This window comes from Anguilla anguilla, chromosome 18 (assembly GCF_013347855.1).
Source record: "Anguilla anguilla isolate fAngAng1 chromosome 18, fAngAng1.pri, whole genome shotgun sequence".
NCBI classification, from domain to species: domain Eukaryota; kingdom Metazoa; phylum Chordata; class Actinopteri; order Anguilliformes; family Anguillidae; genus Anguilla; species Anguilla anguilla.
The window spans coordinates 11,400,371-11,422,618 of record NC_049218.1 but is presented as its reverse complement, the minus strand read 5'-3'; the positions used below and the strand labels follow the sequence as shown (position 1 = coordinate 11,422,618).

The 22,248-nt window shown below is 44.1% G+C and overlaps 1 protein-coding gene across 2 annotated transcripts; it reads right to left on the bottom strand.

Annotated features, from left to right (window-relative positions):
- Positions 1-136: 136 nt before the first annotated feature.
- zgc:172136 (uncharacterized protein LOC566376 homolog) lies at positions 137-21,973 on the bottom strand. Of its 2 annotated transcripts, none has more exons than XM_035399591.1 (14): positions 21,855-21,973; positions 12,427-12,627; positions 11,595-11,685; positions 10,109-10,188; positions 9,508-9,584; positions 8,763-8,958; positions 8,336-8,491; positions 7,674-7,739; positions 6,624-6,692; positions 6,144-6,318; positions 5,042-5,332; positions 4,045-4,173; positions 3,260-3,330; positions 137-2,991 (listed from the first exon to the last, which is right to left on the bottom strand). In XM_035399591.1, exons 2-14 carry the CDS (start codon positions 12,502-12,504, stop codon positions 2,704-2,706), a joined length of 1,767 nt encoding a protein of 588 aa, XP_035255482.1. In that variant the 5' UTR covers positions 12,505-12,627; positions 21,855-21,973; the 3' UTR covers positions 137-2,703. The 2 variants fall into 2 exon arrangements, with proteins under 2 accessions (XP_035255482.1, XP_035255481.1); XM_035399590.1 differs by lacking the exon at positions 21,855-21,973 and adding an exon at positions 20,935-21,069.
- Between the last annotated feature and the right edge of the window lie 275 nt (positions 21,974-22,248).

Below are 22,248 nucleotides of genomic sequence, written 5' to 3'. Positions count from 1 at the left end.
GCTGTGCAATAAACCAAACAGTAATGTAACCGCCCCACCAAGACGTAAATTGGCACCAATAAAGTTTAAATGATATAGGTTTATATACACCAGGAATTCCAGTTCCTTTGTGGAAAGAAACACAGGAGCACAGTAATTCTTGTTCAGGCTTTCATTTTACTTATTATTCACGATGATAAAAGTGATTAAATGATCTGCAATGCTCTAATGTTTATAGTAGAATAGTTTAATAGAAAAACAACAACAATAAACATGATTGGGAGGATAATTCAACATACATTTGATTGATTATTCGCTGGATTATACATTCATCAATGTGTAAAATATTGCATGTGCAGGCTTAATATGGACTGTCATTCCAATTAAATTACTAACTTAATCCCAATTAATAACATTAACTGCAATCATCCAGAGTTGGACACAGCAGTGTTCCAAGAAAGCCATTCACTCATACGACAATTTATGTACAATTAGACATGTAGTGTCTATGAAATGTTCTGTTGTCTAATCTTAAAGGTAATACAGACCATTCCATTATTATAAAAAGGAAGGATTAAAGATTAAAAAAGTTAAAAAAAGTTGCAAGGGATTTTGATAGAAAAAACATTGAAAACATTGAAGTAGAAAGTCACTGCATTAACAGTTAATACTGGCTGCATTAATCAATAGGTCTCTAGTAAGTGTCCCACTCTTTACAATATTTAAAATCCTCATGGCTACATATAAATAAATAACACAATGATGAAGGAAGTGGAAGACATGGAATTTTACAGGAGAAAGACCACTTCAGATGCACATTATTATCCAGATGAGGAGGCTTGTGTTGAAAATGCACTCTGTCAGAGAATGTTAAGTCAATGCACAGTAAGGGGATTCATGTGGAAAAAATATGAAAGTATGTTTCTTTACTGCAAAAGGACTTTAACCAGTTAGAAAAGAAAAGAAAGAAAAACAGAGACTGAAAACCCATTCTTAGTTTCAACCACCTCTTTGCCAGCAAGAAAAAAAAGAAAACTGTACAAGCACCACTATACATGGATTACACTTACAGAGCCACACGAGAAAACACTTCATTTAGACAGCATATCAGTAAACAATGGCTGGCATGGCAAAGGGGCAGCCAGCTGAAAAGACATTTTTCAGTGACAGCCGCGTTCAGCTCGAACCCTCTGTCGGAGCGCTGTGACACAGCGCAAGCGCCAGCTCCATTTACCCCAGAACTCAGTGTGTTGAACCGTACGTGCAGACACCCATTTACAGATCCCGCAGCAGAAGCTGCAGTGTGGAACCGTACGTGCAGACACCCATTTACAGATCCCGCAGCAGAAGCTGCAGTGTGGAACCGTACGTGCAGACACCCATTTACAGATCCCGCAGCAGGAGCTGCAGTGTGGAACCCTGCATGCAAATACTAATTTACAGATCATCTGCAGAAGTTGTAGCGTAAACCCCTAAGTGCATATACTGTATGTATTCACAAATTATCTGTAAAATTTAAAGCAAAATCCTATGTTCATATATGCATTTATAAGTAATCTGTTTAGTCACAGTGCAGAATCCTAAGTGTGTACGCAGAATGCAAATCCTTACTATGCAAATATGCATTTACAAATTATTTGCAGACATTATGGTGTGTAACCTTTTGCACATATATGCGTTTACAAATAACATCTGTAAAATTGTAAATGTTGGTGTGACATTGTATGCCCATTAAACACATTTATTAATCCACCAAGACCTATGTATGCATAAGCTGTGCATTTAAAAAATCTACAGAGCTCACTGTTCAAATAAATGCTACGGTACAGTGTGCATTCGCAAAGTGTTACAATGCTGTTGGTAATAATGAAGATTATACATTTTCACATGAAAATTCCTCATCTGTAATAGCACATTTGTGTTCTTTGTCAATACTAACAAAATACTGCTAATGAATATAATGTTACAACAGTGCTCATTCACTCCAGGTTAGCATTCAGTTACTCTCTGATGGGTGTCTTCAATTCAGCCTTAGACAGCAACAGTATAGTTAACAGCACATAAAATAAACAAAAACAAGAAGTCTGTTTCACGTCTGTTCAAACAGACCAGTGACTTTAGCAACAAGAGACTGAATCCTGGATGTTGCAAGAAAAGGTAATTATGAGAGAATGAGGCTTTCACAAAATAAAAAAAACATTTTAAAAAGCAACAAAAATGTACAATAAATATGGCAGGTGCGGTGTGGAGGGGAGTGTGTCAATGAGTAGTGTGCTACCAGGGTAGGCTTCTGGGTGTGCCTGTGACTTAGCCCTCTCTTTCATGGTCAGCAGTACCACCATTCACCCCCATTTTCCTTGTCTCCAAAGTGGGTGGTGGAAAATGAGGAGACTTTGTGTTTACAGTTTAGGGCACTGTCTCCAGGCAACAGTTCAGAGCCTCTCTTTCACAGTGCGGTTCCCCACTGAGTGGAACTGAAAACCTGCTTCCCCAGCAGGATATCAGCGGTGAGGAGGTGGGGGTGAAGGGGGATGTGAAAACAAAGTCAAATATTTACACACACACACACACACACAACTGTACACAACAGCATTCACAAATATATTCATTTGCACTCATACTTTCTGTCCTTTAGGATTGGGAATTCCACACCCGAAGTTATTGTCAAGAGCTCTCTGCATACTCCCAGGGGAAAATCTGCAGCTTAGCTGCACCCTCTAGTGCTCACAGGATAAACTCCAACAGCTGCTCATCCCCCAGAAGGTCCAAGGAGAGGCAGTTCATTGACCTGCGGCCATAGAAGGAGGGTTTGGCAGGACAGTAGAGGGGGTAGCAGCCACGACCCACAGGCCCCTGGGGGTCCAGTTTGGGGTCTGGAAGGCCGAAGGTGTAGCTGTGGGAGGTGTCGGCCTGGAGGGTGGTGCCCAGCGGGGTGGGGGGCTGGAACAGACGAACATCATCCAGGCTCTGACTGTGTCTGTCAACAGTGCCTCGAGTCCTCCACTTCAGCACCTGGGGGGACGGGGGTGTGAGAGAGCAGGGAGACAGGGAAAGAAACAGGAGAGAGGGAACAAGAGCAAAGGTTAGCTGTAGAACGTCTGATCTTAATTTTACAAATGCTGAGAATGGTATGCAACATTCATCTTTTATGGTGTAGGCAGTGTGTCATGGCATTCCTCTGTTCCACAGTGCAGTACAAGAACCCTTATCTTTTCATTAAAGCCGTGTTGACTTCAACATCTGTGAGCTATACAAGTAATTTCTCTCCCAAGTGACTGACCTGCTCCAGGGAATCAGTGCTCCGCATTTTCACCTCATAGTCAGGTCCGTCCACCAGTTGCTCAATATCATCTGCAAAAAAAAAAAAAGTATTTTCGTTTTTATTTAATCTCTACAAATGTCACACACAAGTGCACACGTTCACATAAAATCATCCCGTGACACATGAACAGTAGAAATATGTAACTAAACAAAAAGTCACCCAAGTCAACAAAGTCAGAAACACCTTAAATTAAGTTTTTCTGCTTACCAGCAGGGGGCACAAAAGTCTAATGAAATCCTAATGCTGATGTGTGCATATTTATCTTCAGCTTGATACAGCGGATTTAGTTTACAGAATTCCTCTGTGATTTACATTTACATTTTCAGGCTTTTATCCGACACTCTTATCCACTCTCACATTCTGTACATACAGTCCATTCCTACAGTGGGATATTCACTGAAGCAATCCAGATTAAGTGGCTTGCTCGAGGGTACAACAGCAATGCCCCACCTAGGGTTGAAGTTCCAAACCCAGCTCCCTAACCATTACGCTACACTGCAGCCCATGTCAGTATGCGTGTGATAAGGGGTGTGGTTAATATAACTTTTCCACACAGCAAGGCCCGAAACATCAAAGTAAAAGGCTCTGTATCTGATGGTATCACAGAAAACATTTTCAGCAAGGAGCTCATGAGGAAAGCATGCACGTTTTGGACCATGAGACAGTGAATAGGGCAGTCACTAGGGCATTCACTCCAGCCAGGGCATGCAGTTGGGGGTTGAGGGGATGGGGCATAACCTCACCTCCCCAGTGGGTCTCAGGCGTGAGGTCAGGGCAGTCCAAAGACACGCCCTCTATCAGCTCGACCAATCGCAACATCTCAGGCTCGTCCACGGAAACCTCCTCCGGTTCGTCCACACTGAGTTCAGCCTCTGGTGAGGGTCACGAAGAGGCGATTAATAACCAAATAATGACCACATGCAAGGATTAATCAAAACAAAAATAACCAAAATAATTACACATCAGAGAGGATGAAAAACATTTGTTCATAAATTACTCTTGGATAGCTCAGGTTCGCTTAAGTAAATCTGATTGTCTAGGATATAAAACTAATGGGACATATTCCATTTTTTTCCCCAGAGTGATTTGTGGTGCAGAGTTCACGGTTGTGTAATCTCATTTTTGAGTGTTTCACAGATAAGATACAAGCGGAATTCGAGATATGCATTTCCATCAACACAGCTCGTACATTACCTGCAGAGCTACATTTCCAAACCCCTGCCAAAAGAGCTACGTAGGACCTGCCCATCATATCCTTAAAATGTACATTACGTACGAACGTAAACGCACAACCAACATTCCATCAGGACTTAACTGCTCCAGAGCCATTACCACCTGCTTTCTGCAGTCATTTTGTGCCTGAGCTCAGTTATGATTTGTTTTTGTTCTTAAAAACAGCCTTGACCACTGCAAAATATTATTGTACCTGTTCTTGTGATACATTTTATTGTTTTCTGACTAAATGTATCATTGGTCTTTCTTTTGGGAGGTAATGTATTCTTGCACATTCCCAGGGACTGCAGATGAAAATGAGCGATAATCCAACTCTTGTAAAATTCATACATTTTTGGGTCTATATGTAAACATGCACACACAACAAAAAAGCAAAATGACAAAAATATTAGCAAAAATAACCAACCGGTAAAATAAAGTGTCACTTTTTAAGCACAAAGGTCAACAACCCCCAGAACCTGCCCTAGGTAGCCCCCCTCCTCCTCCTCCTCCTCCTCCTCCCCTCACCTTCCTCCTGCCAGTCCTCTTCCTCGGTCCGCGCCTTGCTGCCGGTGTCCACGCCCGAGGTGTGGGAGCTGCCGTGGCTGGCCGCCGAGCCGAAGGGCTTGCCCGTCCGCTGCAGCGCCTCCTCCTCCTCCTCCACCGACGGCATCTCCATGGAGACGCGGCGCTGGCGGGAGTCGGCCTCGATGCCGGAGCTGCTGGTGGAGCGGCGGGAGAGGCCGGGGCTGCCCTCGCTCACCGTGGGGTCCAGGTCCAGGTCGTCGCTGATGTAGGACTCCCGGTACCTCTTCTTTTCTGGGGGAGGGTAGGGAAGAGGTTAGAGAGGTCTGCCATTGCCTACAAACAACTCAACAAGAAGTAAAACTAAACTTCAGATTTGAGAAAATCTACACTGCAGTAATTCAACATGGATTAAAAAAACTAGAAGTTCTCTACGCACAGCTGCTTCAAAAACTACACTGGCTCCTCCTTTTTTTTTTGCTCCTCCATCAATAATTTTGTCACTACTGTTGCAGGGGACTGTATGTGTCACATGATCTTGGGGCAGCTGAATAAACATTCAGTGTCCAGGAACTTCTGCAGCTTAAAGGCAAACTAAGCAGGTTTTTTTTGCCTTGCGGTGGTCCTGTGTTTACAGTCAAAGCAGTCTTCTCCTCTGTCCATGTCCATTTTTATATTTTATGTCCGTTTTTGCACTTCTTTTACTTTTAGATCTCCATTTTGCAATAGCCGTCAGCATCAAGGAAATGCAATTCCAAGATTGACTGTTTAATCTGATTTAAACTACAGTTATATTGTTCTACTGATTAATATAAATAGTGTCACATAAAGTATTTTTAGTCTGGGCATCATGCCAGGGAACTGCATCAAGTATTTGTAAGTCTACAGGCTTTGCAATTATCTACAGTGATAATGCGGAATCTGTTATGAAGCTTGTAGTTACCTAATTCTTTGCTCTTGGTACCATAATGGCCTTGTGGGCTGATTGGATCAAATGAAATAACATGTTAAAAGAATAAATATACTGAGCCTATGACATGAGCTCAAACTCCTACCAGGAGCCCGGTGTTGAAGGTGCAGGGAGCGGGACATCCCGCAGCCTTACCCTCGTTCTCCTCCAGCTGCCGCAGCTGTTTGAGGGCAGGCTGGATGTTCAGGTAGAGGCGATGGCTGTTGCTCAGGTGCTGCAGGAGGTGCCTGGAGCGGAAGGGTGACCCCGTGTAGTACACCAGCTTTCTGGCCGAAGGCAAGCCGTCCGGCTGGATCTCAAACTTCTTGCCCTGAACGGAGGGGAACACCGAGACTGAGACCCACAGACATCACACCAGCTTGGAGGAAAAGACCTGCCTCACTGACTGACTGGAGAGTCAACAGCAGCAATAACAAAAACTGAAATGAAAAACTAACATAATAATAATAATAATAATAATAATAAATTATGTTTTATACACCCAATGCAAAGGGTGCATTTCTCCCAATGACACTACCCCAGTTACTGTAACATGGGCAGGTTAATGTATACAGATTTCACTAGATCTGTATAGATGACAGTGTGTGTGGAGCAGGAGAGACCACAGGGACGCACCAGGAAGGTGAGGCGTCCCACGTTGGACCAGGGGAAATCGTACAGCAACTGACGTATGTTGTTCATCTCCTGAGTGACAAATCGCAACACAGAAAGACACACAAAAAATCAGAGAGATATCACAGACACAGACACACACATAGACACAGACATAGGCAACTCCTTGTTTGAGAGATTTATAGCTTCTTCTAGAAAGCTCTTACTAAAATGAAATTTTTGACACAAGCCATGTTTCCAGGAATGAGTGTCAAAAATTAATATACAAAAGGACCAATATCGACTCAACGACATGAATAGCATGCCCTAAATATTCATTTCGCTTCTTGCTTTGACAGTTCAATCTATATCAAAGCCAGTTAGCACACGATCGATAAGCGATGTGAAACGGTTAAAAAATAGTGGTGGACCCTTCAGTAAGCCAATCACTACTGAGATACACATCCAATATACCTCTAGGTGAAGTGCAATTAGAGTGAAGGGTAATTTGTCTTGTAAAACTGGGTCCGCTGGGCACCTAAATATTTGCATATGCTTGCACTACGGAACATACTGGACTTTGGCGTTTTAAGGATCAGAAGGCCAGCAACTCGGGCCCCACAGTTCAGCGGGCTGTTCATCCCACGAGCCCCGAGACCCTTCCGGACTAATCTGCACAGATGCCCTCTGACGGGCAGATCAAAAGAGAGAGACGAGTGCCACACATCCAATATCTGTTGTTTTAAAGGCTGCTCCTGGATAACCCCACATTCTTCGCTTGTCTGCTGCATGGAATTCTGTGATACTGGTGAACGCTTTTCTCTGAGAGAAAGCAGGAGCAGACTGATAGATATACACTCTCTCTCTCTCTCTCTCTCTCACACACACGGATACATGTACACACAAACTCACTCCCTCACACACACACTCAGACACAAAAACATACACACACACAGGCATGCAACTGAATGCTAACTCTTGTTCTCTTATGCAAATGCAGGAATAAACACTCAAAAACAGTCTCTCTCTCTCGCTCCCTCTCTCTCTCTCTCACACACACACACACACACACACCTGATAAACCTGCATTCCTCTCAGAGTTAGACCCAGTAGCGCTGAGCCCCTCTCCTCCTTCTTGTCCTGAAGAAGAAAGACAGACAAAAAGGATTCAGCACAAGAGATCAGATCCCTATTTGGGCCAAGACGTGAAGCAGAACCTCCCATGATAACATCCAGAATTATGAGGAAGTCTTCAAATCCCCATTACCATAAAACACAGTAATGGGTTGCACAGACTACAGTAACAAAGAGCATTAAGAATGTTTATGAAACTGGTATGCATTTCACAAGCAGCTACGGTACTCTGTATTGAGAAAAACCATTGCTTGTTGTAATAGATATCTTTATAAATAAATCAGCTGTATGAATAAATAAATAAATAAATAAATAAGTAAATAAATAATATTCCAAAAGTAAGAAAGCATCAAATGATTCACTACATATTACAGTGTGCATTCACTACGCACTACACGCCTACCCAACAGTGGTCGACGGGGATTTTGTAACCTTCTGGCTCAACAGTTGGGTGAGTAAAACATCTATGGGCCTTCAGACCCAGGAGGGTTTTGACCCGGCTGGATTAGAGACAAGGGCAAGGGTTGATCTCACATATACTGAACCCACGATAGATCATTCCCACCCCGTGACCCTGGCAGGCCTGGCCTGTGACCTCTGACCTTCTGCAGCCTGTAGAAAGTGACGGGCACGTCTTCCAGGCGGCAGGACTCCCGGATGAAGAGCAGAATGGCGTCGCGTGCTGACATGCCCCACAGCTCCCGGTGAACCTTGGGCCCGTGGCAAAGGAGGTATTCACGCCCCCGCTTCGCCACGATCTGCAGGGAGGGGGGGGCAAGGCATGAGTCATTTTTTAAAATTTTTATTAAAACATCCTTATATCATCTTGAAGAGGGAGAGAGAATATTAGGGACAAACAAAAGTTAATTAATTATATATACACATAAAAAGGAAACAAACCTGATAAACACGTGCATGTGCACACACACACACACACGCATACACACACACACACACACACACACTCATACACACACACTCATACATGCAGACACACACACACACACACACACACAGACACGTACTCACCCAGGGAGGGAAATAGTCTTTGGGTTGGAAGTATTGGACCTCTCCGTCTGCTTGCCCGGGCTGGGGACAGTCGGCCAGGTCGGCCTGCAGCGCGTACCCTGCCAGCTGGAAGTACAGCGCCTCCTGCTGGCGACACTCGGACCGCAGAACACGCTCCCGCAGGTCAGCGTAGTACAACCGCCGTGCCTTACGGTCGCTGGTGCCAGAAGAGGTGGGGAACAGGAAGAGAAGTTTAGAATGTGGTATTGCAGAGGAAGCAGGAAGAGAGGAAAGACAGAAAAAATAAATGTGGAAGAGGAGTCAATCTTCTAAGAACGGGGAAAAGTACAGCGGAAGAAAATCTGTCAACATCTTCGTTTCAAGGGGAAGATAAATGGTGTCTAACATCTAACCCTACACACATTCATCTCTTTTGTTTTGCAAGCACAGCTACCCATAATGTACAGAAATTTCAGCATACAGGGTTAACTGGCAGTTAACTGAAATCCGTCCACAAAAACTACAAAGGGCAAGGTGAGGCCTATTGGAAATGTGTGGTGCTTCAAGCCTGTTTGGGTTAGCACTAGGCTATATTGCACAAGCCATGTGAAAACACCGCGGGCATAGCCAAGGGCGCAACCAAGGACTGCACTGCTACTAGGAACCCCGACCGCGATTCCCTTCCTGACACTGACGCATTCTGATGGCCAGCAAGCGATTGCTCGGGATGATGGGAGAAAAGTGAAGGTGGCGTGGGAGGACTCACCAGATGAGTCGGCCATTCTCCACGTAGTACTGCACCTTCAGAAACAGCAGCAGGGGGAGGGCCCGTCTCTGGGTTCCCTGCACAGTTACAAGGACAACACACTGCAGTCACGACATAGCTGAAACAGCCTGTACACATGCAACATAACAGGTATATCAACACTGCTTTTGAATACTTTTTGCAATTTACTGTGTACATATTTATCTCCAAATCCTGTTATGCACCTAACAACTGCCCTATTTCTTTAGGCAAAGAGCAAGCCAGATAACAGTGGCCACAGGAGCGAGGTGGAGATAGAGCTGCACTGTGTAGCACCGCTCAGGGCACCAGCTGTTGGGTAGTGGTCATGGCAGAATCAGGCACTTCACCCACAACATTACATTCATTTTTTTAATTTTTTTTATTTATTTTTTTTTTATTTTATTTTATTACATTACAACATTATTACAACAGCCAGGGAAGGTGATCGATCAGAACATGTGAGATTTAAAACTGCCAGTGATCAAACGGTCTACTTGTTCCAGGCCTACCAGCCAGCCAGCCAAGCAGCAGGCCAGTCACCAAGCACCCACTGCCATAACCTGCACCGCTCACCGCTCACCTTCCCCGAGTCCGGCTTCCATTCCTTGGGGAAGTACTTGGTTAGCTTTTCTTCCAGGTCCAGGAATATGTGTTCATTGTCTGAATCAAAAAAAAAAAAAAAAAAGGTTTGGAAGTGGGGGGATGGGGAAAGCGGAAAAACAAAAAAAAAAGAGGAAACAAAAGAAACACAAAAGAAAACAATAGAATGCTGTAATCACGCCTGACATGTGACAAACAATGAAATTAATTAGGGAAGGGAGAATTCAACCCCCCCAGGCTTGTTTAAGCGTTTGTGTGAGCAGGAATCAGCTAAAGAATAGATAAAAACAGCCTGACTGAACGGGTCTGTTTGCTCATCCCACACCCAACACCAAAACAAAAAAAATAAACACTTGACAACGGGTAATGTCACATCACCCAAACCGTAACCAGAAGAGCTCCATGTGACATACAGTATATAAGTACATCATGTATATACAGAGCTACGTTTATTCCGTCTTCTGCACATTAACGAAAAGGGACTAAGACAAACATTTCACGCAAAATCATTACACACTTGACTTCGGCGCAACCCACAAAGATTTATTTCAGAGGCAAGTGCTGTTTGTACCATACCTCTCCCGACTGAATAAACACACAGACAACATCTAACAGCCAGTCAGCAATTATTCAGTTTTCCACATTCATTTTCTTTCACTCCCTCCCTCCCTCCCTATCTATCTCTTTCACCTCTCACTCCCCCCCTCATTCTTCCCTCACCCGCCTGGCCCGCTCTCCTTCATCACACCCAACCCATCCTCTGACTTCTCTCCTCCCTCTCCTCACCTTTCCTGCTCATTCTCTACCCCCTCTCTCTCTCTCTTCACCTCCTCACTCTCTCCATCCCTCCCTCTTTCCCTCCCTCCCTCGTGTAGAGGAATGTAGCTGCACATTCCAGGCTTAATGAAGTTAATATTGCTGGAATCTGGGACTGAGTGGACGGTGGCCTCCACACTACAAAAACAAAAGGGTCCTTGTTTGGGAGGGGGCTTCACAGGATTAACAAGGACCAGGAAAAAAGAGGGGGGAGGATGGGTGGAGGGGACAAAAGAGAGAGAGGGAACGAGTGAGGCCAAAAAAAGACATGGAGAGAGAGGAAAAGGTTAAAAAAAATAAATTTAACAAGTCGGGTGCGCGAGAGAGAAAATTAAAAATGGAAATGTTTTTTCACAGGTTGATACCTCGGAAACACTGTCACACTCTTCCCCTTTTTTCGTGCTGCGGAAATGTCACATGGATTCCCCTTCCGGCAGCTAACCCAGGTATTCTCACCTGTTATGCAAACAGGTTCAGAAATAATTCTGGCCATAAGGGGCCCTGGTGACACCCCAAGCCCAGAAAGCCGCTATTAGAAACAGCAAAGGCTAATTTAGACCAGTTAAACAGCGCTGTTTGGGACTGGGTCACAGGGGGGAGGCAGACAGGGAGGAAAACGAGATGGGGGAGTGCGGGTGGGGGAAACTCACCCTTCACCACAGTGAGGCCAAAGAAGTGGAGTTCTTTTATCCCAACGAGCTCAGAAACACGATTGAACACCTCCTGTCCTATGGCTTTCACCTGCAGCAGACAGACTTGGGTCAGCACTGCAATACACACCTGACCTAAACCCACCAATCAGGTTCCCCAAAGACTGAATACATACAGATCAGACACCACACACACACACACACACACACACACACATACACATACACACACAGACACACATTCTCTCTCTCTCACACACACAAACACACACTCACACATTCTCTCACACACACACACATTGACAAAAAACAGGCAGGCATACGGTAGGCATACGCACATGAGTTGCGCTCACTCACTCAGAAACCTTTGACCATTGTCTCCTTATCCACGCTACCACACAAGCTTCATTAAATTACCTTTTACGACGCGTAATAAAAAATGACTGTTTGCATTCCTTTGTATTTATCATCATAAAGCAACTTTAGTGAAGATTTAAGGCAGACCAGCTGAGACGGCGTGGGACACAGGTACCTGATTAGACCACCCGTATCACATCGAAATAGTTCACATAACACACAAGCATTTTCAATTGAGGTCAGTTCTGCTTGCAAGACTAACTTTCAGCCATGTTAGTTAATAGAGCAGAGCAAGTCTTTATTATCTCAATGGATAATTTGCCTTGTAGTGCGTCACATAACATTGGCATAGACAATAATTTAGAATTTACGATCTACACACAGGTAATAAGTAACATCCAATCAGAAAGACTGGAAGGACCAACTCACAAGAATAAGTCTTGAGTGGCCTCCAAAACTGCTGTGTGACACTCACCCCCACAGTAATGTCCAACTGCTCCTTATTGGGAAGCAGGACACACACGTTCCTCTCCAGTTTGGCCAAGAGAGACATGTTTCCTGGAGTTCCTCTTCGGACTGCTACCTCCCAAACCGTAGCCCGTCAACCTCTTTCTCTTCTGTCGTCTCTCACTGCTTCACTCCTCTCTGTCCAGACGCCTTGCTTCCTTCATCTCCTCTGTGGTAAAGACAGAACATACCAAGCCCCGATTGGAGAAGTGAAGAGCAGAGAAAGGCTCATTACAGCAGCATTAGTCATTCTCAAGGCCCTCCCATAGGTATGCGTTACTCATGTAGACAGCATAACTAAACGGTAAATAAATTACATTCATCTAAACCGCTAAATTGATTATCACCAGTTACCTAACTATGGTTTAGGTCAGCTTTTCTGCCAAGCCGTCTCGTTTATTTATTTTTTCTGAAACATGGAGACCAGAGAGTCAGCAAAAACACGTGAAACACGTGACATGTGACACTGATGGGCTTCTAAGTTACAGCCATACAAAAACAGTGGATTGGAAAGTATGCAGCCTTACTTGGATGGTTTTTGAGAAACAGAACTGCTCATACGCCGTTTCTCAAATTATACACCCCTGGCCATGGCTTCAATTAAAATAGTCCAGTCACGTTCACCAGCTTCAGGGAGTCATACACCCCTCACCCCCCAACACTGAAATTATCACACCAAATGCCACAGAAGCTTCAGTTCATGGGAACAGAGGGTTCTGGACTGGATGGATAAGGGCAATGCTTTCTGAAGGCATTAAATCGTCGTTTTCACACTGTCAGATATTTCAGCAGTCACACTGAATCTGAATTAAGATATCAGGTTACAACAGAGAGTGCTTTCGTGCACTCTCTGTTGTGAGAGTGTGAAATTTCGGTAAAATGATATCAACACAGAAACTGAATGACAGCCGCCCCCTTCCCACCCCCCCCATCCCTCCTCGGTTCGTGAAATCAAACCAAAACTGAAGCATGCGGGCATAACGCGTCATGACCAATAAGCAGGCTGATGTCAACATCACACCACAAGAAAAAAAAAAAAAAAAAAGTCACAGAGTAAATCCGAAATCCAGACATGAACACACACTCGACCCAAGATGGCATTCCACAAATAGCTGGGCAAATTACGCCTGGCCGGCCACTTTTCAGCCGCCCCGTACGATCAACATCACGGGCGCACACCACACGCAAACACTGATCTCCGGTCTGTGGGAGTGGCACAAGCTTTTCGACACGCGTTCAGAGAAAATGCTATTTGGCAGACAGGGCAATTTTCTGCTATTAGATGGCAAGTCGCAGGCTATCCACTCTGTGGCCAAAGTGAAATCTGGTTATTTCAAACAAAGCAGGCCAGTTAATCAAATTACTTGCATTCAAATTGACCTAGGTGGCTTTTTTCAAGTGGGTGCAGTTTGTACTAGAACAGCACTGACAGGTGCTGCACCAGTTTGATTCATTGCTCAATTTGTCTGCGATGTTAAGGTGCACATTAGCTAAATATTCCCATTGTGCATTCATTTTGGGGGGGGTGGGGGAGGGGGGGGTGAACAGCAAAATACCCGAAACACGGCTGCAACTTTACCCGCTGTCTGACAGGACATAAAAAGAACACATGCTTTGATTGGCTAAAACGTGTAGCCTAAATGCCTGACAGCACATCAAGTTCCTATTCATTCATTACAATGGGGACTTAGAGAATGACAGGGATGCTATTCTAACCGGTAGATAAATAGTGTCAGTTTGAGACTGTATGGTGCAGTCTGTATGGCAGCTACTACTAAACCCCTTTAGGATATGAAACCCCTTGTGCAGCCAGGGGTTCAATTCCCTGCAATAGTTCTTTGTGTGCCATTATCCCTTCTCTATCCGTAAACCTGTCTGCATTCCCCCTGTCTGAATAAATTTGGGGGGGGGGGGGGGGGGGGGGGGAGGAAATACACACAAAAAAAAAACAGTTTTAGGGCTTTGGATTTCAGGTCTTACACAGGACAATTTTGGGCACATTTGGCTGTCTGCAGATGAAACGAGCCGCCACTCGGGGGGGGGGGGGGGGGGGGGGGGAGCAACCGCACACCCCCTCCCCATCCCAGGCCCCGTAACCACGGGCCCGGGCTGGTACGGGCTCCGGGTGATTAACCACGGCTTATCTCCCCAAATCAATTAATCAGATCAGCGAGAGCAGCGCGCCGTTCTGATCCCCGCCGAGATCCCGCGGTAAGCCATTCCAGGGGCGAAGAAAAAAAGAGACCGAATAATTTTTAAGCGGAAAGAAAGATCAAAGCGCTCGCTAAAACCCCAGACGGGATAACGGGGACTCGATCGGACACTCATGCGGAAACGCCCGGCGCTGCCGAAGTCAACAGGCCGGCAACGTGACGACGTGTCGGGGCGAAGCGCACGCAAACAACATCAGAAAGGAAGAAAGGCACTCGGCCTTCGCACTAAAATGATTAGCCACAAGAGAAATTTAGAGTCTGCAATTGCATTACTTTAAACATGCAAATATATATCCCATGCCATGTGCATGTTCTGCCTTGGGCAAAATTTCATCTGTAACGTGGCTTGGGTGAGGGCCAGTACTGAAGATGACAGTATACAATAACCAAGAAGGAAGGGTATCAAAAGAACCATTAGGCCTAAGCCTTTTCATAGAGATACACTTGTAAATACACCTACAAATTATGTTCCTGAAAATCTGCAATACACACAATCTACCCCACACAAAATTAATGTTTCTACAGAGTAACGATTACAGAAAGTCTAAAAGATACTGGCAGTACACAAATGGGAGAGTATTCATGCTAAAAACAGGCCAGTTCAACGTCAGTCAAATATTCAACAGTTTAAGCCACACAGCTGAGGAGAGACGGTTAATTAAAAGAGTAAAATATTTTATTTTAACCAGAATAATTTGTGCAAAACATGATAAGAGAAGTCTGTAAACCAAATACTGTGTGTATAAATACTGTGTTGTTTTCATGCCGCAGCCATGGCAGGCTACTAATGGGGGCTTTAACTGAGGCTAATGGTCCTAACACGCTCCATAACGAGAGCAGACATAACAAGTCAAGCACGTGTTGTAATTACCTCATCTGATGCTGAAAGTCAGTTTGCAAAAACAAGCAAGTCAAAGAACGCGCAGCAGTTTAAAATAATGCCTCTAAATTCCAAATACAGTTACGTAAGGGAGTCAGCAGCCATGACACATGGCCGCAAGCGCAAGCCACTTGAAACACATCACATGACCCACCCCCAGAGTCAGGGGGCCTGAGGATTCAAACCCTCAAAGTAGTTTTATGTTTTTTTTTTTTGTTTTTTTTTTACCCGTGGTATTAGAAAATTTCAAAAGCAGGAACAGCTTCGAAAAGGAACACACTGAACATGGAGTGCTAACTCAAGGCAAGAGACAATGGGTGACTTAGGGTGGATGGCTTAACTGATGACTCCCCCCGCCCCCCAAAAAAAAAAAAACCTTGACGCCAGGTGCAGAAGAAATCTGACAGACAGAATGACAGCAGGTCCCAGGAACAGGAACAGACAGTCGAAACCTGACGTGCGCCTGTCACTCATGTTCCGTTCCACCGCTCATTCACCGAGTGCATGTACTGTACGCAACAGATCAGTCTGTTTTACAGCCAACCAGCCCGAGGCTGTGTGAACAGGCCCATACCTTCCGCTGGACTGCGTGAACCATGCCTGCGACATGACGCGCTCGCATGATGCAAAACAATCTCCCAGAGAACCTGCCAGTCCAGGATGTCTGCGGCCCCCACGGACCTGCAATTATGGTTTTCTGATGTCTGGCGACGCCACACTTGCTAATGGCAGTGACACGTGTCTTACTGTAACCTGTTTTTTCTTGCATTCGCTTGCTCTTGCTGTTGTATCTCCAGCAAATAAGGCCGCATTTCTTGTTGTGGACTTTTTCCAGCACGTTTAAGTTCACTGCATCCTGTGGGTTGTTGGGAAAATATATTCTTTCTAACTGAAAGATATTACAAGCAGAGAAGCGAAATTAACATGTGTAGCTGCATGACAGAAGTGGATGAAGACACACAAGCACATTTCATTTGGTCTCATTAGATGACCGTTCATTTTTATTTCTCAGTATGTGTCAGGAAAACTGGCAAAGAGCTAGCTTATGAACAATTCTGCCTGCAATTTCTGATCTTGCGAAATGATCCACTTCAGTCAGTTATCATCCACTGACTCACTATGACTTCAGCAGGAAAGCGGCGATATCTCCTTTCACTACCAATGACCACATTCTTGCATTAGGACACTGAGTTTAGAATCAGGTAATGATTCACGTTAATATGTAATGCACCAATAATGTTACTGCTCACGAAAATTCGCTGTAAAGTAAATAATTAACTAATAGAGGAGTTACCATGAGATTATTGCTAGTCTTAACTTTCACAGTCCTTTCGTTATAGTTTCCATCCATGGATATTCAGTTTTCCATAAAGGGATATCAAAAAGTCTTCAGTGAAGATTAAAATTTACATTTCAAATTGCTGGTATGCACAGCCATGAAATGTCATAATGAATTAGTGCTATTGTGGTGAATAGTGGGTTTTTGGATAAAAATGACACATATATTGGGGTTGGTGATGTACAAAGCCACAAGTTGTCATTCATTTTAGGGAATCCCTGCATTAGATCACTGAAGCAGGCAAGTGGTAGGATCGGAACCTCTATTTGTAAGAATTACCTTCCAACAATCTCCCCAACCGTAAATGTAGAAGCCAGTGATAACACAAGAAAGAACCCCCCCCTTCCTTGCCACTGGAGTTAGTCCAGGATACACCCATTTTTATGCTGCAGTTGCAATAAACGAAGCAGCGCTGCAGATGACACAGGGAAAAGAGGAATTACCTGAAAGACAGGGCCAGACCCTGAGGGTACACACAAGTGCACTTTCGCTCACATGCAGCGGATAATGGAGCCAATCGCAAACACACTGTAAGGCAGGGAGGCCAAAACAACCAGGACACCAACGCAAGGTGGCAGAGAAGGGGTGTGAAAAACACCACGGCACCCCCCAGCAGCGAAGTGGTCATTCAGGCGCGCTTGTTCCACAAGAACAATCTGTTCGCTCTAAGCATACCCATATGATAAAGACTACAAGTCCCAACCTGATGTCATTTATGAGCTAATGGCTACAGAAATTAAATGGCTGGTGTTACTCTTGTGGTAGACATCACCCAATATGGATGTCAATACCCTCAAAGCTGACGCACCCTAACCTCATATGCACTGGGTTCATTCCAATCACTTATGTTCACTCCTTGCATATCTTCCTTGCCTCCTGTCCTCGCTCCTTTGCTCCACGCAATGGAGGATGTGAAAAAGGGACGCAAGAATGAGAACTGAGGATGGAGGAATCAAGGCAACATGTATTAGGCAAACGGAACGTCCTTGATGAGTCACGCGTCAGTTTGAAGTGACACTGATTACAGACGCGGCAGATGTGGAGAGGTGGATACACAGGTCCACATTCATACGTCACGCAGTCCAAAAAAAGACTTCTGCAAAGACTGCGCTCACGTATCTTCACTGAAGCACCCTCTGGGAGCCTCCTCACTCCTCCAAGAAGCATTTAATAAATTGGAATGTCCGGAAAGATGATCGACCTCGATGGATTTCTGGGTATTGTGAGGACCGCAGAGATGAGGGCGGATAAAAAAAGAAGCAATTAGAACAAACCCGTTATTTCATCCAGTGTGTCTGGAGTACAGTGCTAAAGGACAACAAAAGCTGTGGCACTGTCCAAATACTTACAGAATGCTCTGTAACCGTGCTGAACGAAAGGGGAGGGAGGAGAGAGGGGCGGTGTAGGAATACAAAGAACATCACCTCCAGCCCATATACCCACAAGGAGGTGGTGTACAGAAAAGAGAGAGGACAAAAGGTCAGCTCCACAGAATTTCAAATGAAAAATGACAGACGGCACTCAGAGATGAAAGAGCCAATGCTGAAAGAGATGAGGCCAAAAAAAAAAACAGGACAGGGATCGGCTTCCTCTTTTTTCCACAACTATTTTCTGAATAGTCACCCATCAGCACTTGCATCTTTCCTCACAGCATCGACAGGATGTATCCGTCCAGTCCTGAAGAAGGACAATTTCACTGAAGCTTCACTCATTTGAGAACAAAAGTACCTGGAGAAGGTCTGTAAGGTCAAAGATATTTGCAAATCATGCTAGTTTTGAACTTAAATGTTTTTACATTTTAAAACCTTTGACTTTTGGGAACACGCCCACAAACACACACATACAGACAGTGATTCGAAGCAGGTTTAGTGTACACTATGTACAGTACACTGGCAGAAAAGCTACAGAACATTTGTAGTACATTATGGCGTACATTAGGATGGATTATCGCTTCCCCATACCGCTGGAGCACTGATCAAACACAGGCCCACGGGCAGAGCACTGCAGCTGCAGTCACACAAAGTTAAGAGCGATGTTGTTGCTGACCCACCTTCGTCTCTCGTTAGCACGCATTACCGACCGCGCCGAGGGCCTGCAGTCACGTGAGCAGGGACCATCTGCAGGTCTTAACTCCCCCTCAGTGCTGTTATAATCCTTGCTCTGAGCACGCTCCATGTTAAAAAACAAAAAAAACAACTGATCATCCTTTACCTTTTTAAATGTGCCTTCAAGTCTTTACTGGGCACATAATGGTGAGTTCATCGCCCTCAGCTCCAGAAAATTCCAAGAGCTTCACATTAGAACCCCATTCTTTCCCAGATTCAGCACTAGCAGCGCCAGGCTAATTAGCCAGATGCACATTCTAGCCACACATGATTAATGTCCTGACCAGCCTCTGGAACTCCGTCATGTGCCTGTGTAAGTCAGCGTTCCTCTCTTCTCTTCATCGGTGAACGAGAAGTGAAGGCAAGAGTCGAAAATAAAAAAGGGAAAAGGGAGAGAGAACGAGCGAGAAAGAAGAGAGGGGAGTTTGGGGGGGGGGGGTGTTGAAGAGGCAGGGGAGTTTGGAGGGGAATCCTTGCTGGATGCGAGGGGTCACGTCCGTCTTTGTTTTTGACCACTAAAGCAGAACAGCGGGGGCAGATTCAAAGCCCCCTCTCTGCGCAACGCTGTCCCGCGCACTCGTCGGAGGGGCAGTGAGAGAGAATGAGGCGAGAGCAAACTCTGGGACAGTAGGGCTTCTCTTGTCTTTGCTATCTACTCAAGACCATGATCAAATAAAAAAATTAAGCCACACAATATCCTTCATTCCTCAACACTGCACTGCAACTGAGTGACTTGCCATTAGGATCTGGTTGGACGTGAGAAATGTAACCACGAGTGCTCCTCTCATTCATCTTTCTTCCTTTTAAAAAATGAAAACATGACAGAACTGTGGAATGATTTGGGCCAGGTTTTTTTATTTTGAAGAAGCAGCACTGGCAACATACATTATTGCGGCATTAGCAACTAGCATGCATTCTGGCAGAACGTGAACCTTCACGCTATATTCAGACTTCACTCTCTCACACCAACTGTTTTGAGAGCATCCTTATGATAAAAAGGTCTCTCGCAGTGTTAGTCTTCTCAGAGAGAGCAGGCTGAGCCTGTGCGACCGATTAGTAAATCACACATTTTGGAAAAGGTCATTAGTCAATACAAGTCCTGTCCCTCAGCCCTACCCTCAGGTACTTCCCTGATGCTTTAGAGCATGTCTGATGGGTTAGATCGATACAATACGCAACATTTACAGCTTCGTGTCATTTATCTACCCCCACTGGCCCGTGTAGAAAAACCTATTACTCAGAAACCACATCCCGGCACCTTTCCACAGAACACGCAAACATGATATGTCAAGTGGGCACAGAAGGTTGAGGGTAGCACTATACTCACATGCACATTCGAAAGGAGCTAGAAAAGCTTCAAGTGCAAATCAGGCGATTCAACACGTAGGCTACACTGATTACGTTTATTCAACTAAACTGATTGAACTGGCCAAAAGTGCAAGAAGCTGCAAGCGTAGTCTCGCTTTATAAAATTTAATTCAGAAATAATTACAATCGACACTGCGATCCTGAGTATCACCAAATCGGCCACGCCACAGTAGCTTATCAAGGAGGTAAACATGCTGTGTTCAAAAACACAGTTTGTGGTTGAGCAAAGCAAAGCATCTCTTGTGGAAATAATTGCACGCACTCAGGGTAAGCCTTCTTGAAAAGTTACACTGGAACGATGCCCGCCTCTGACCAAACACTACGGTATGCTACTACGACTGGGGAAATATTTTTGAATTCCATCAACTGTCTCCTGTTCAGCTCTTGATCTTCCACATGCAACAAACAAATCCTGTCATATCTACCCAATCGGGCAACATAAGCACGTGAATCTGATAAAATAACAAGAAAACACAAAAAGTGTATTTATTCGTGGAGCATGCAGTATAGCCACTTATTTGTAGTTAACAATTAACTGTAGTTTAACTAATAAAAATCACGAAGTACTCACCGGCTCATGGAAACCGATAAAGCCAGTTTTTTTTTGTTTATAAACAAAATGTGTAAAGTGCAAAAAATTAATTCCAAATTAATTCAAAACAATGCTATCGATTCACATTGCACGACACAACCCTTCCAACTGCATGAGAGTAACGCAATAACTTCACAGTCCGTGATAGGGACGCCACAGGCTGGACTATACTATTTCTTGGTCAGGTAAAATGGGGGTGTTGTCTGTTATTCAAATGTTCGCTAAAATGTTTTCTTTTGTTTGCTACTTACATACACGAGCACACTGGTTCTGTTGATTAATAATAGTATTGTAATGCATTGTACTATCATTCATATACTTTATTTGAAATGTGTTCCCCTAAAACAGTGCTTTGAGTGTGCAGTGTACCCCTAGTTTAATGTTATGACACCGTCCGCGGTTTAAACAAATAAACAGGACCAGGTAGAATTATACTCTGTTTTTAGTGTTACATTATGTAAATTTCAATATCAACTTCAGTAGTCAGTAAGTGAATAGCAATTATTAATCACTTAAATTATGGTATTTGAAGTAATTGTCTTATTTTTGCTGAGGACTGCAAGAATAAGACCAAAAAATAAACGGAATGGGGAATAGCTCATTACGGTCCAGCTGTAGAAATATGTCATTTCATTTATTTTCTACTGCTTTACACAACACATTGTGGGTCTCTATTTTAAGCATCAAATTTAAAATAAGGGGGCCAACTACCTGTTCTTTTTATTGTGTTCAAAAGCGGTTTAGCGCAGTTTCTGAGTCAACACTCGCAGAACGCACACATTCCTGAAGTGTGACTGTTAACCTGCTTCTTTCAATGGTGACAAATTAAGAATGTGTCAACAGGCTTTAGCAACAATGCGTAGGCTACACGGCTAAAGATCGGCGCGCATATGACTCACTCGGAATCCTTTGTAGGGGTAGCCAAATGAAGTGCATCTTTGCAAAGTGTGCAGATTCCATAGAATGCTATTTTCATCGTGTCTGTGGTTTTATTTCACTGAATGAGCAAACAATGAAGTACTGACGGACTAAAAAAGAAAACTGCCTCGAGCCAAGTCTGGTACAATGCAGTTTGCTTCAGGATTCATGCAAATATTAAACGGTTGCTACATGAATACACATGGACAAAAAAATAAATTCCATTTGAAACAAATATATGGGATCATGGTCAAGACCAAAGATTCACGTTTTGTACATTACTTTTTAAAATATAGTAGTTAAAACATGGAATGAATATATACATACATATCCTGGATAGATAGATAGATAGATAAATAAATAAATAAATAGACC

Excerpts from the sequence above, each read along its gene's own strand:
- zgc:172136 (XM_035399591.1), bottom strand. The coding sequence starts at position 12,504 with ATGTCTCTCTTGGCCAAACTGGAGAGGAACGTGTGTGTCCTGCTTCCC. Across the intron at positions 6,693-7,673 it reads GAGGAATGCAGGTTTATCAG|GAGATGAACAACATACGTCA; the intron begins GTGTGTGTGTGT and ends TTTGTCACTCAG. Across the intron at positions 3,331-4,044 it reads GCCTGAGACCCACTGGGGAG|ATGATATTGAGCAACTGGTG; the intron begins GTGAGGTTATGC and ends TTTTTTTTGCAG.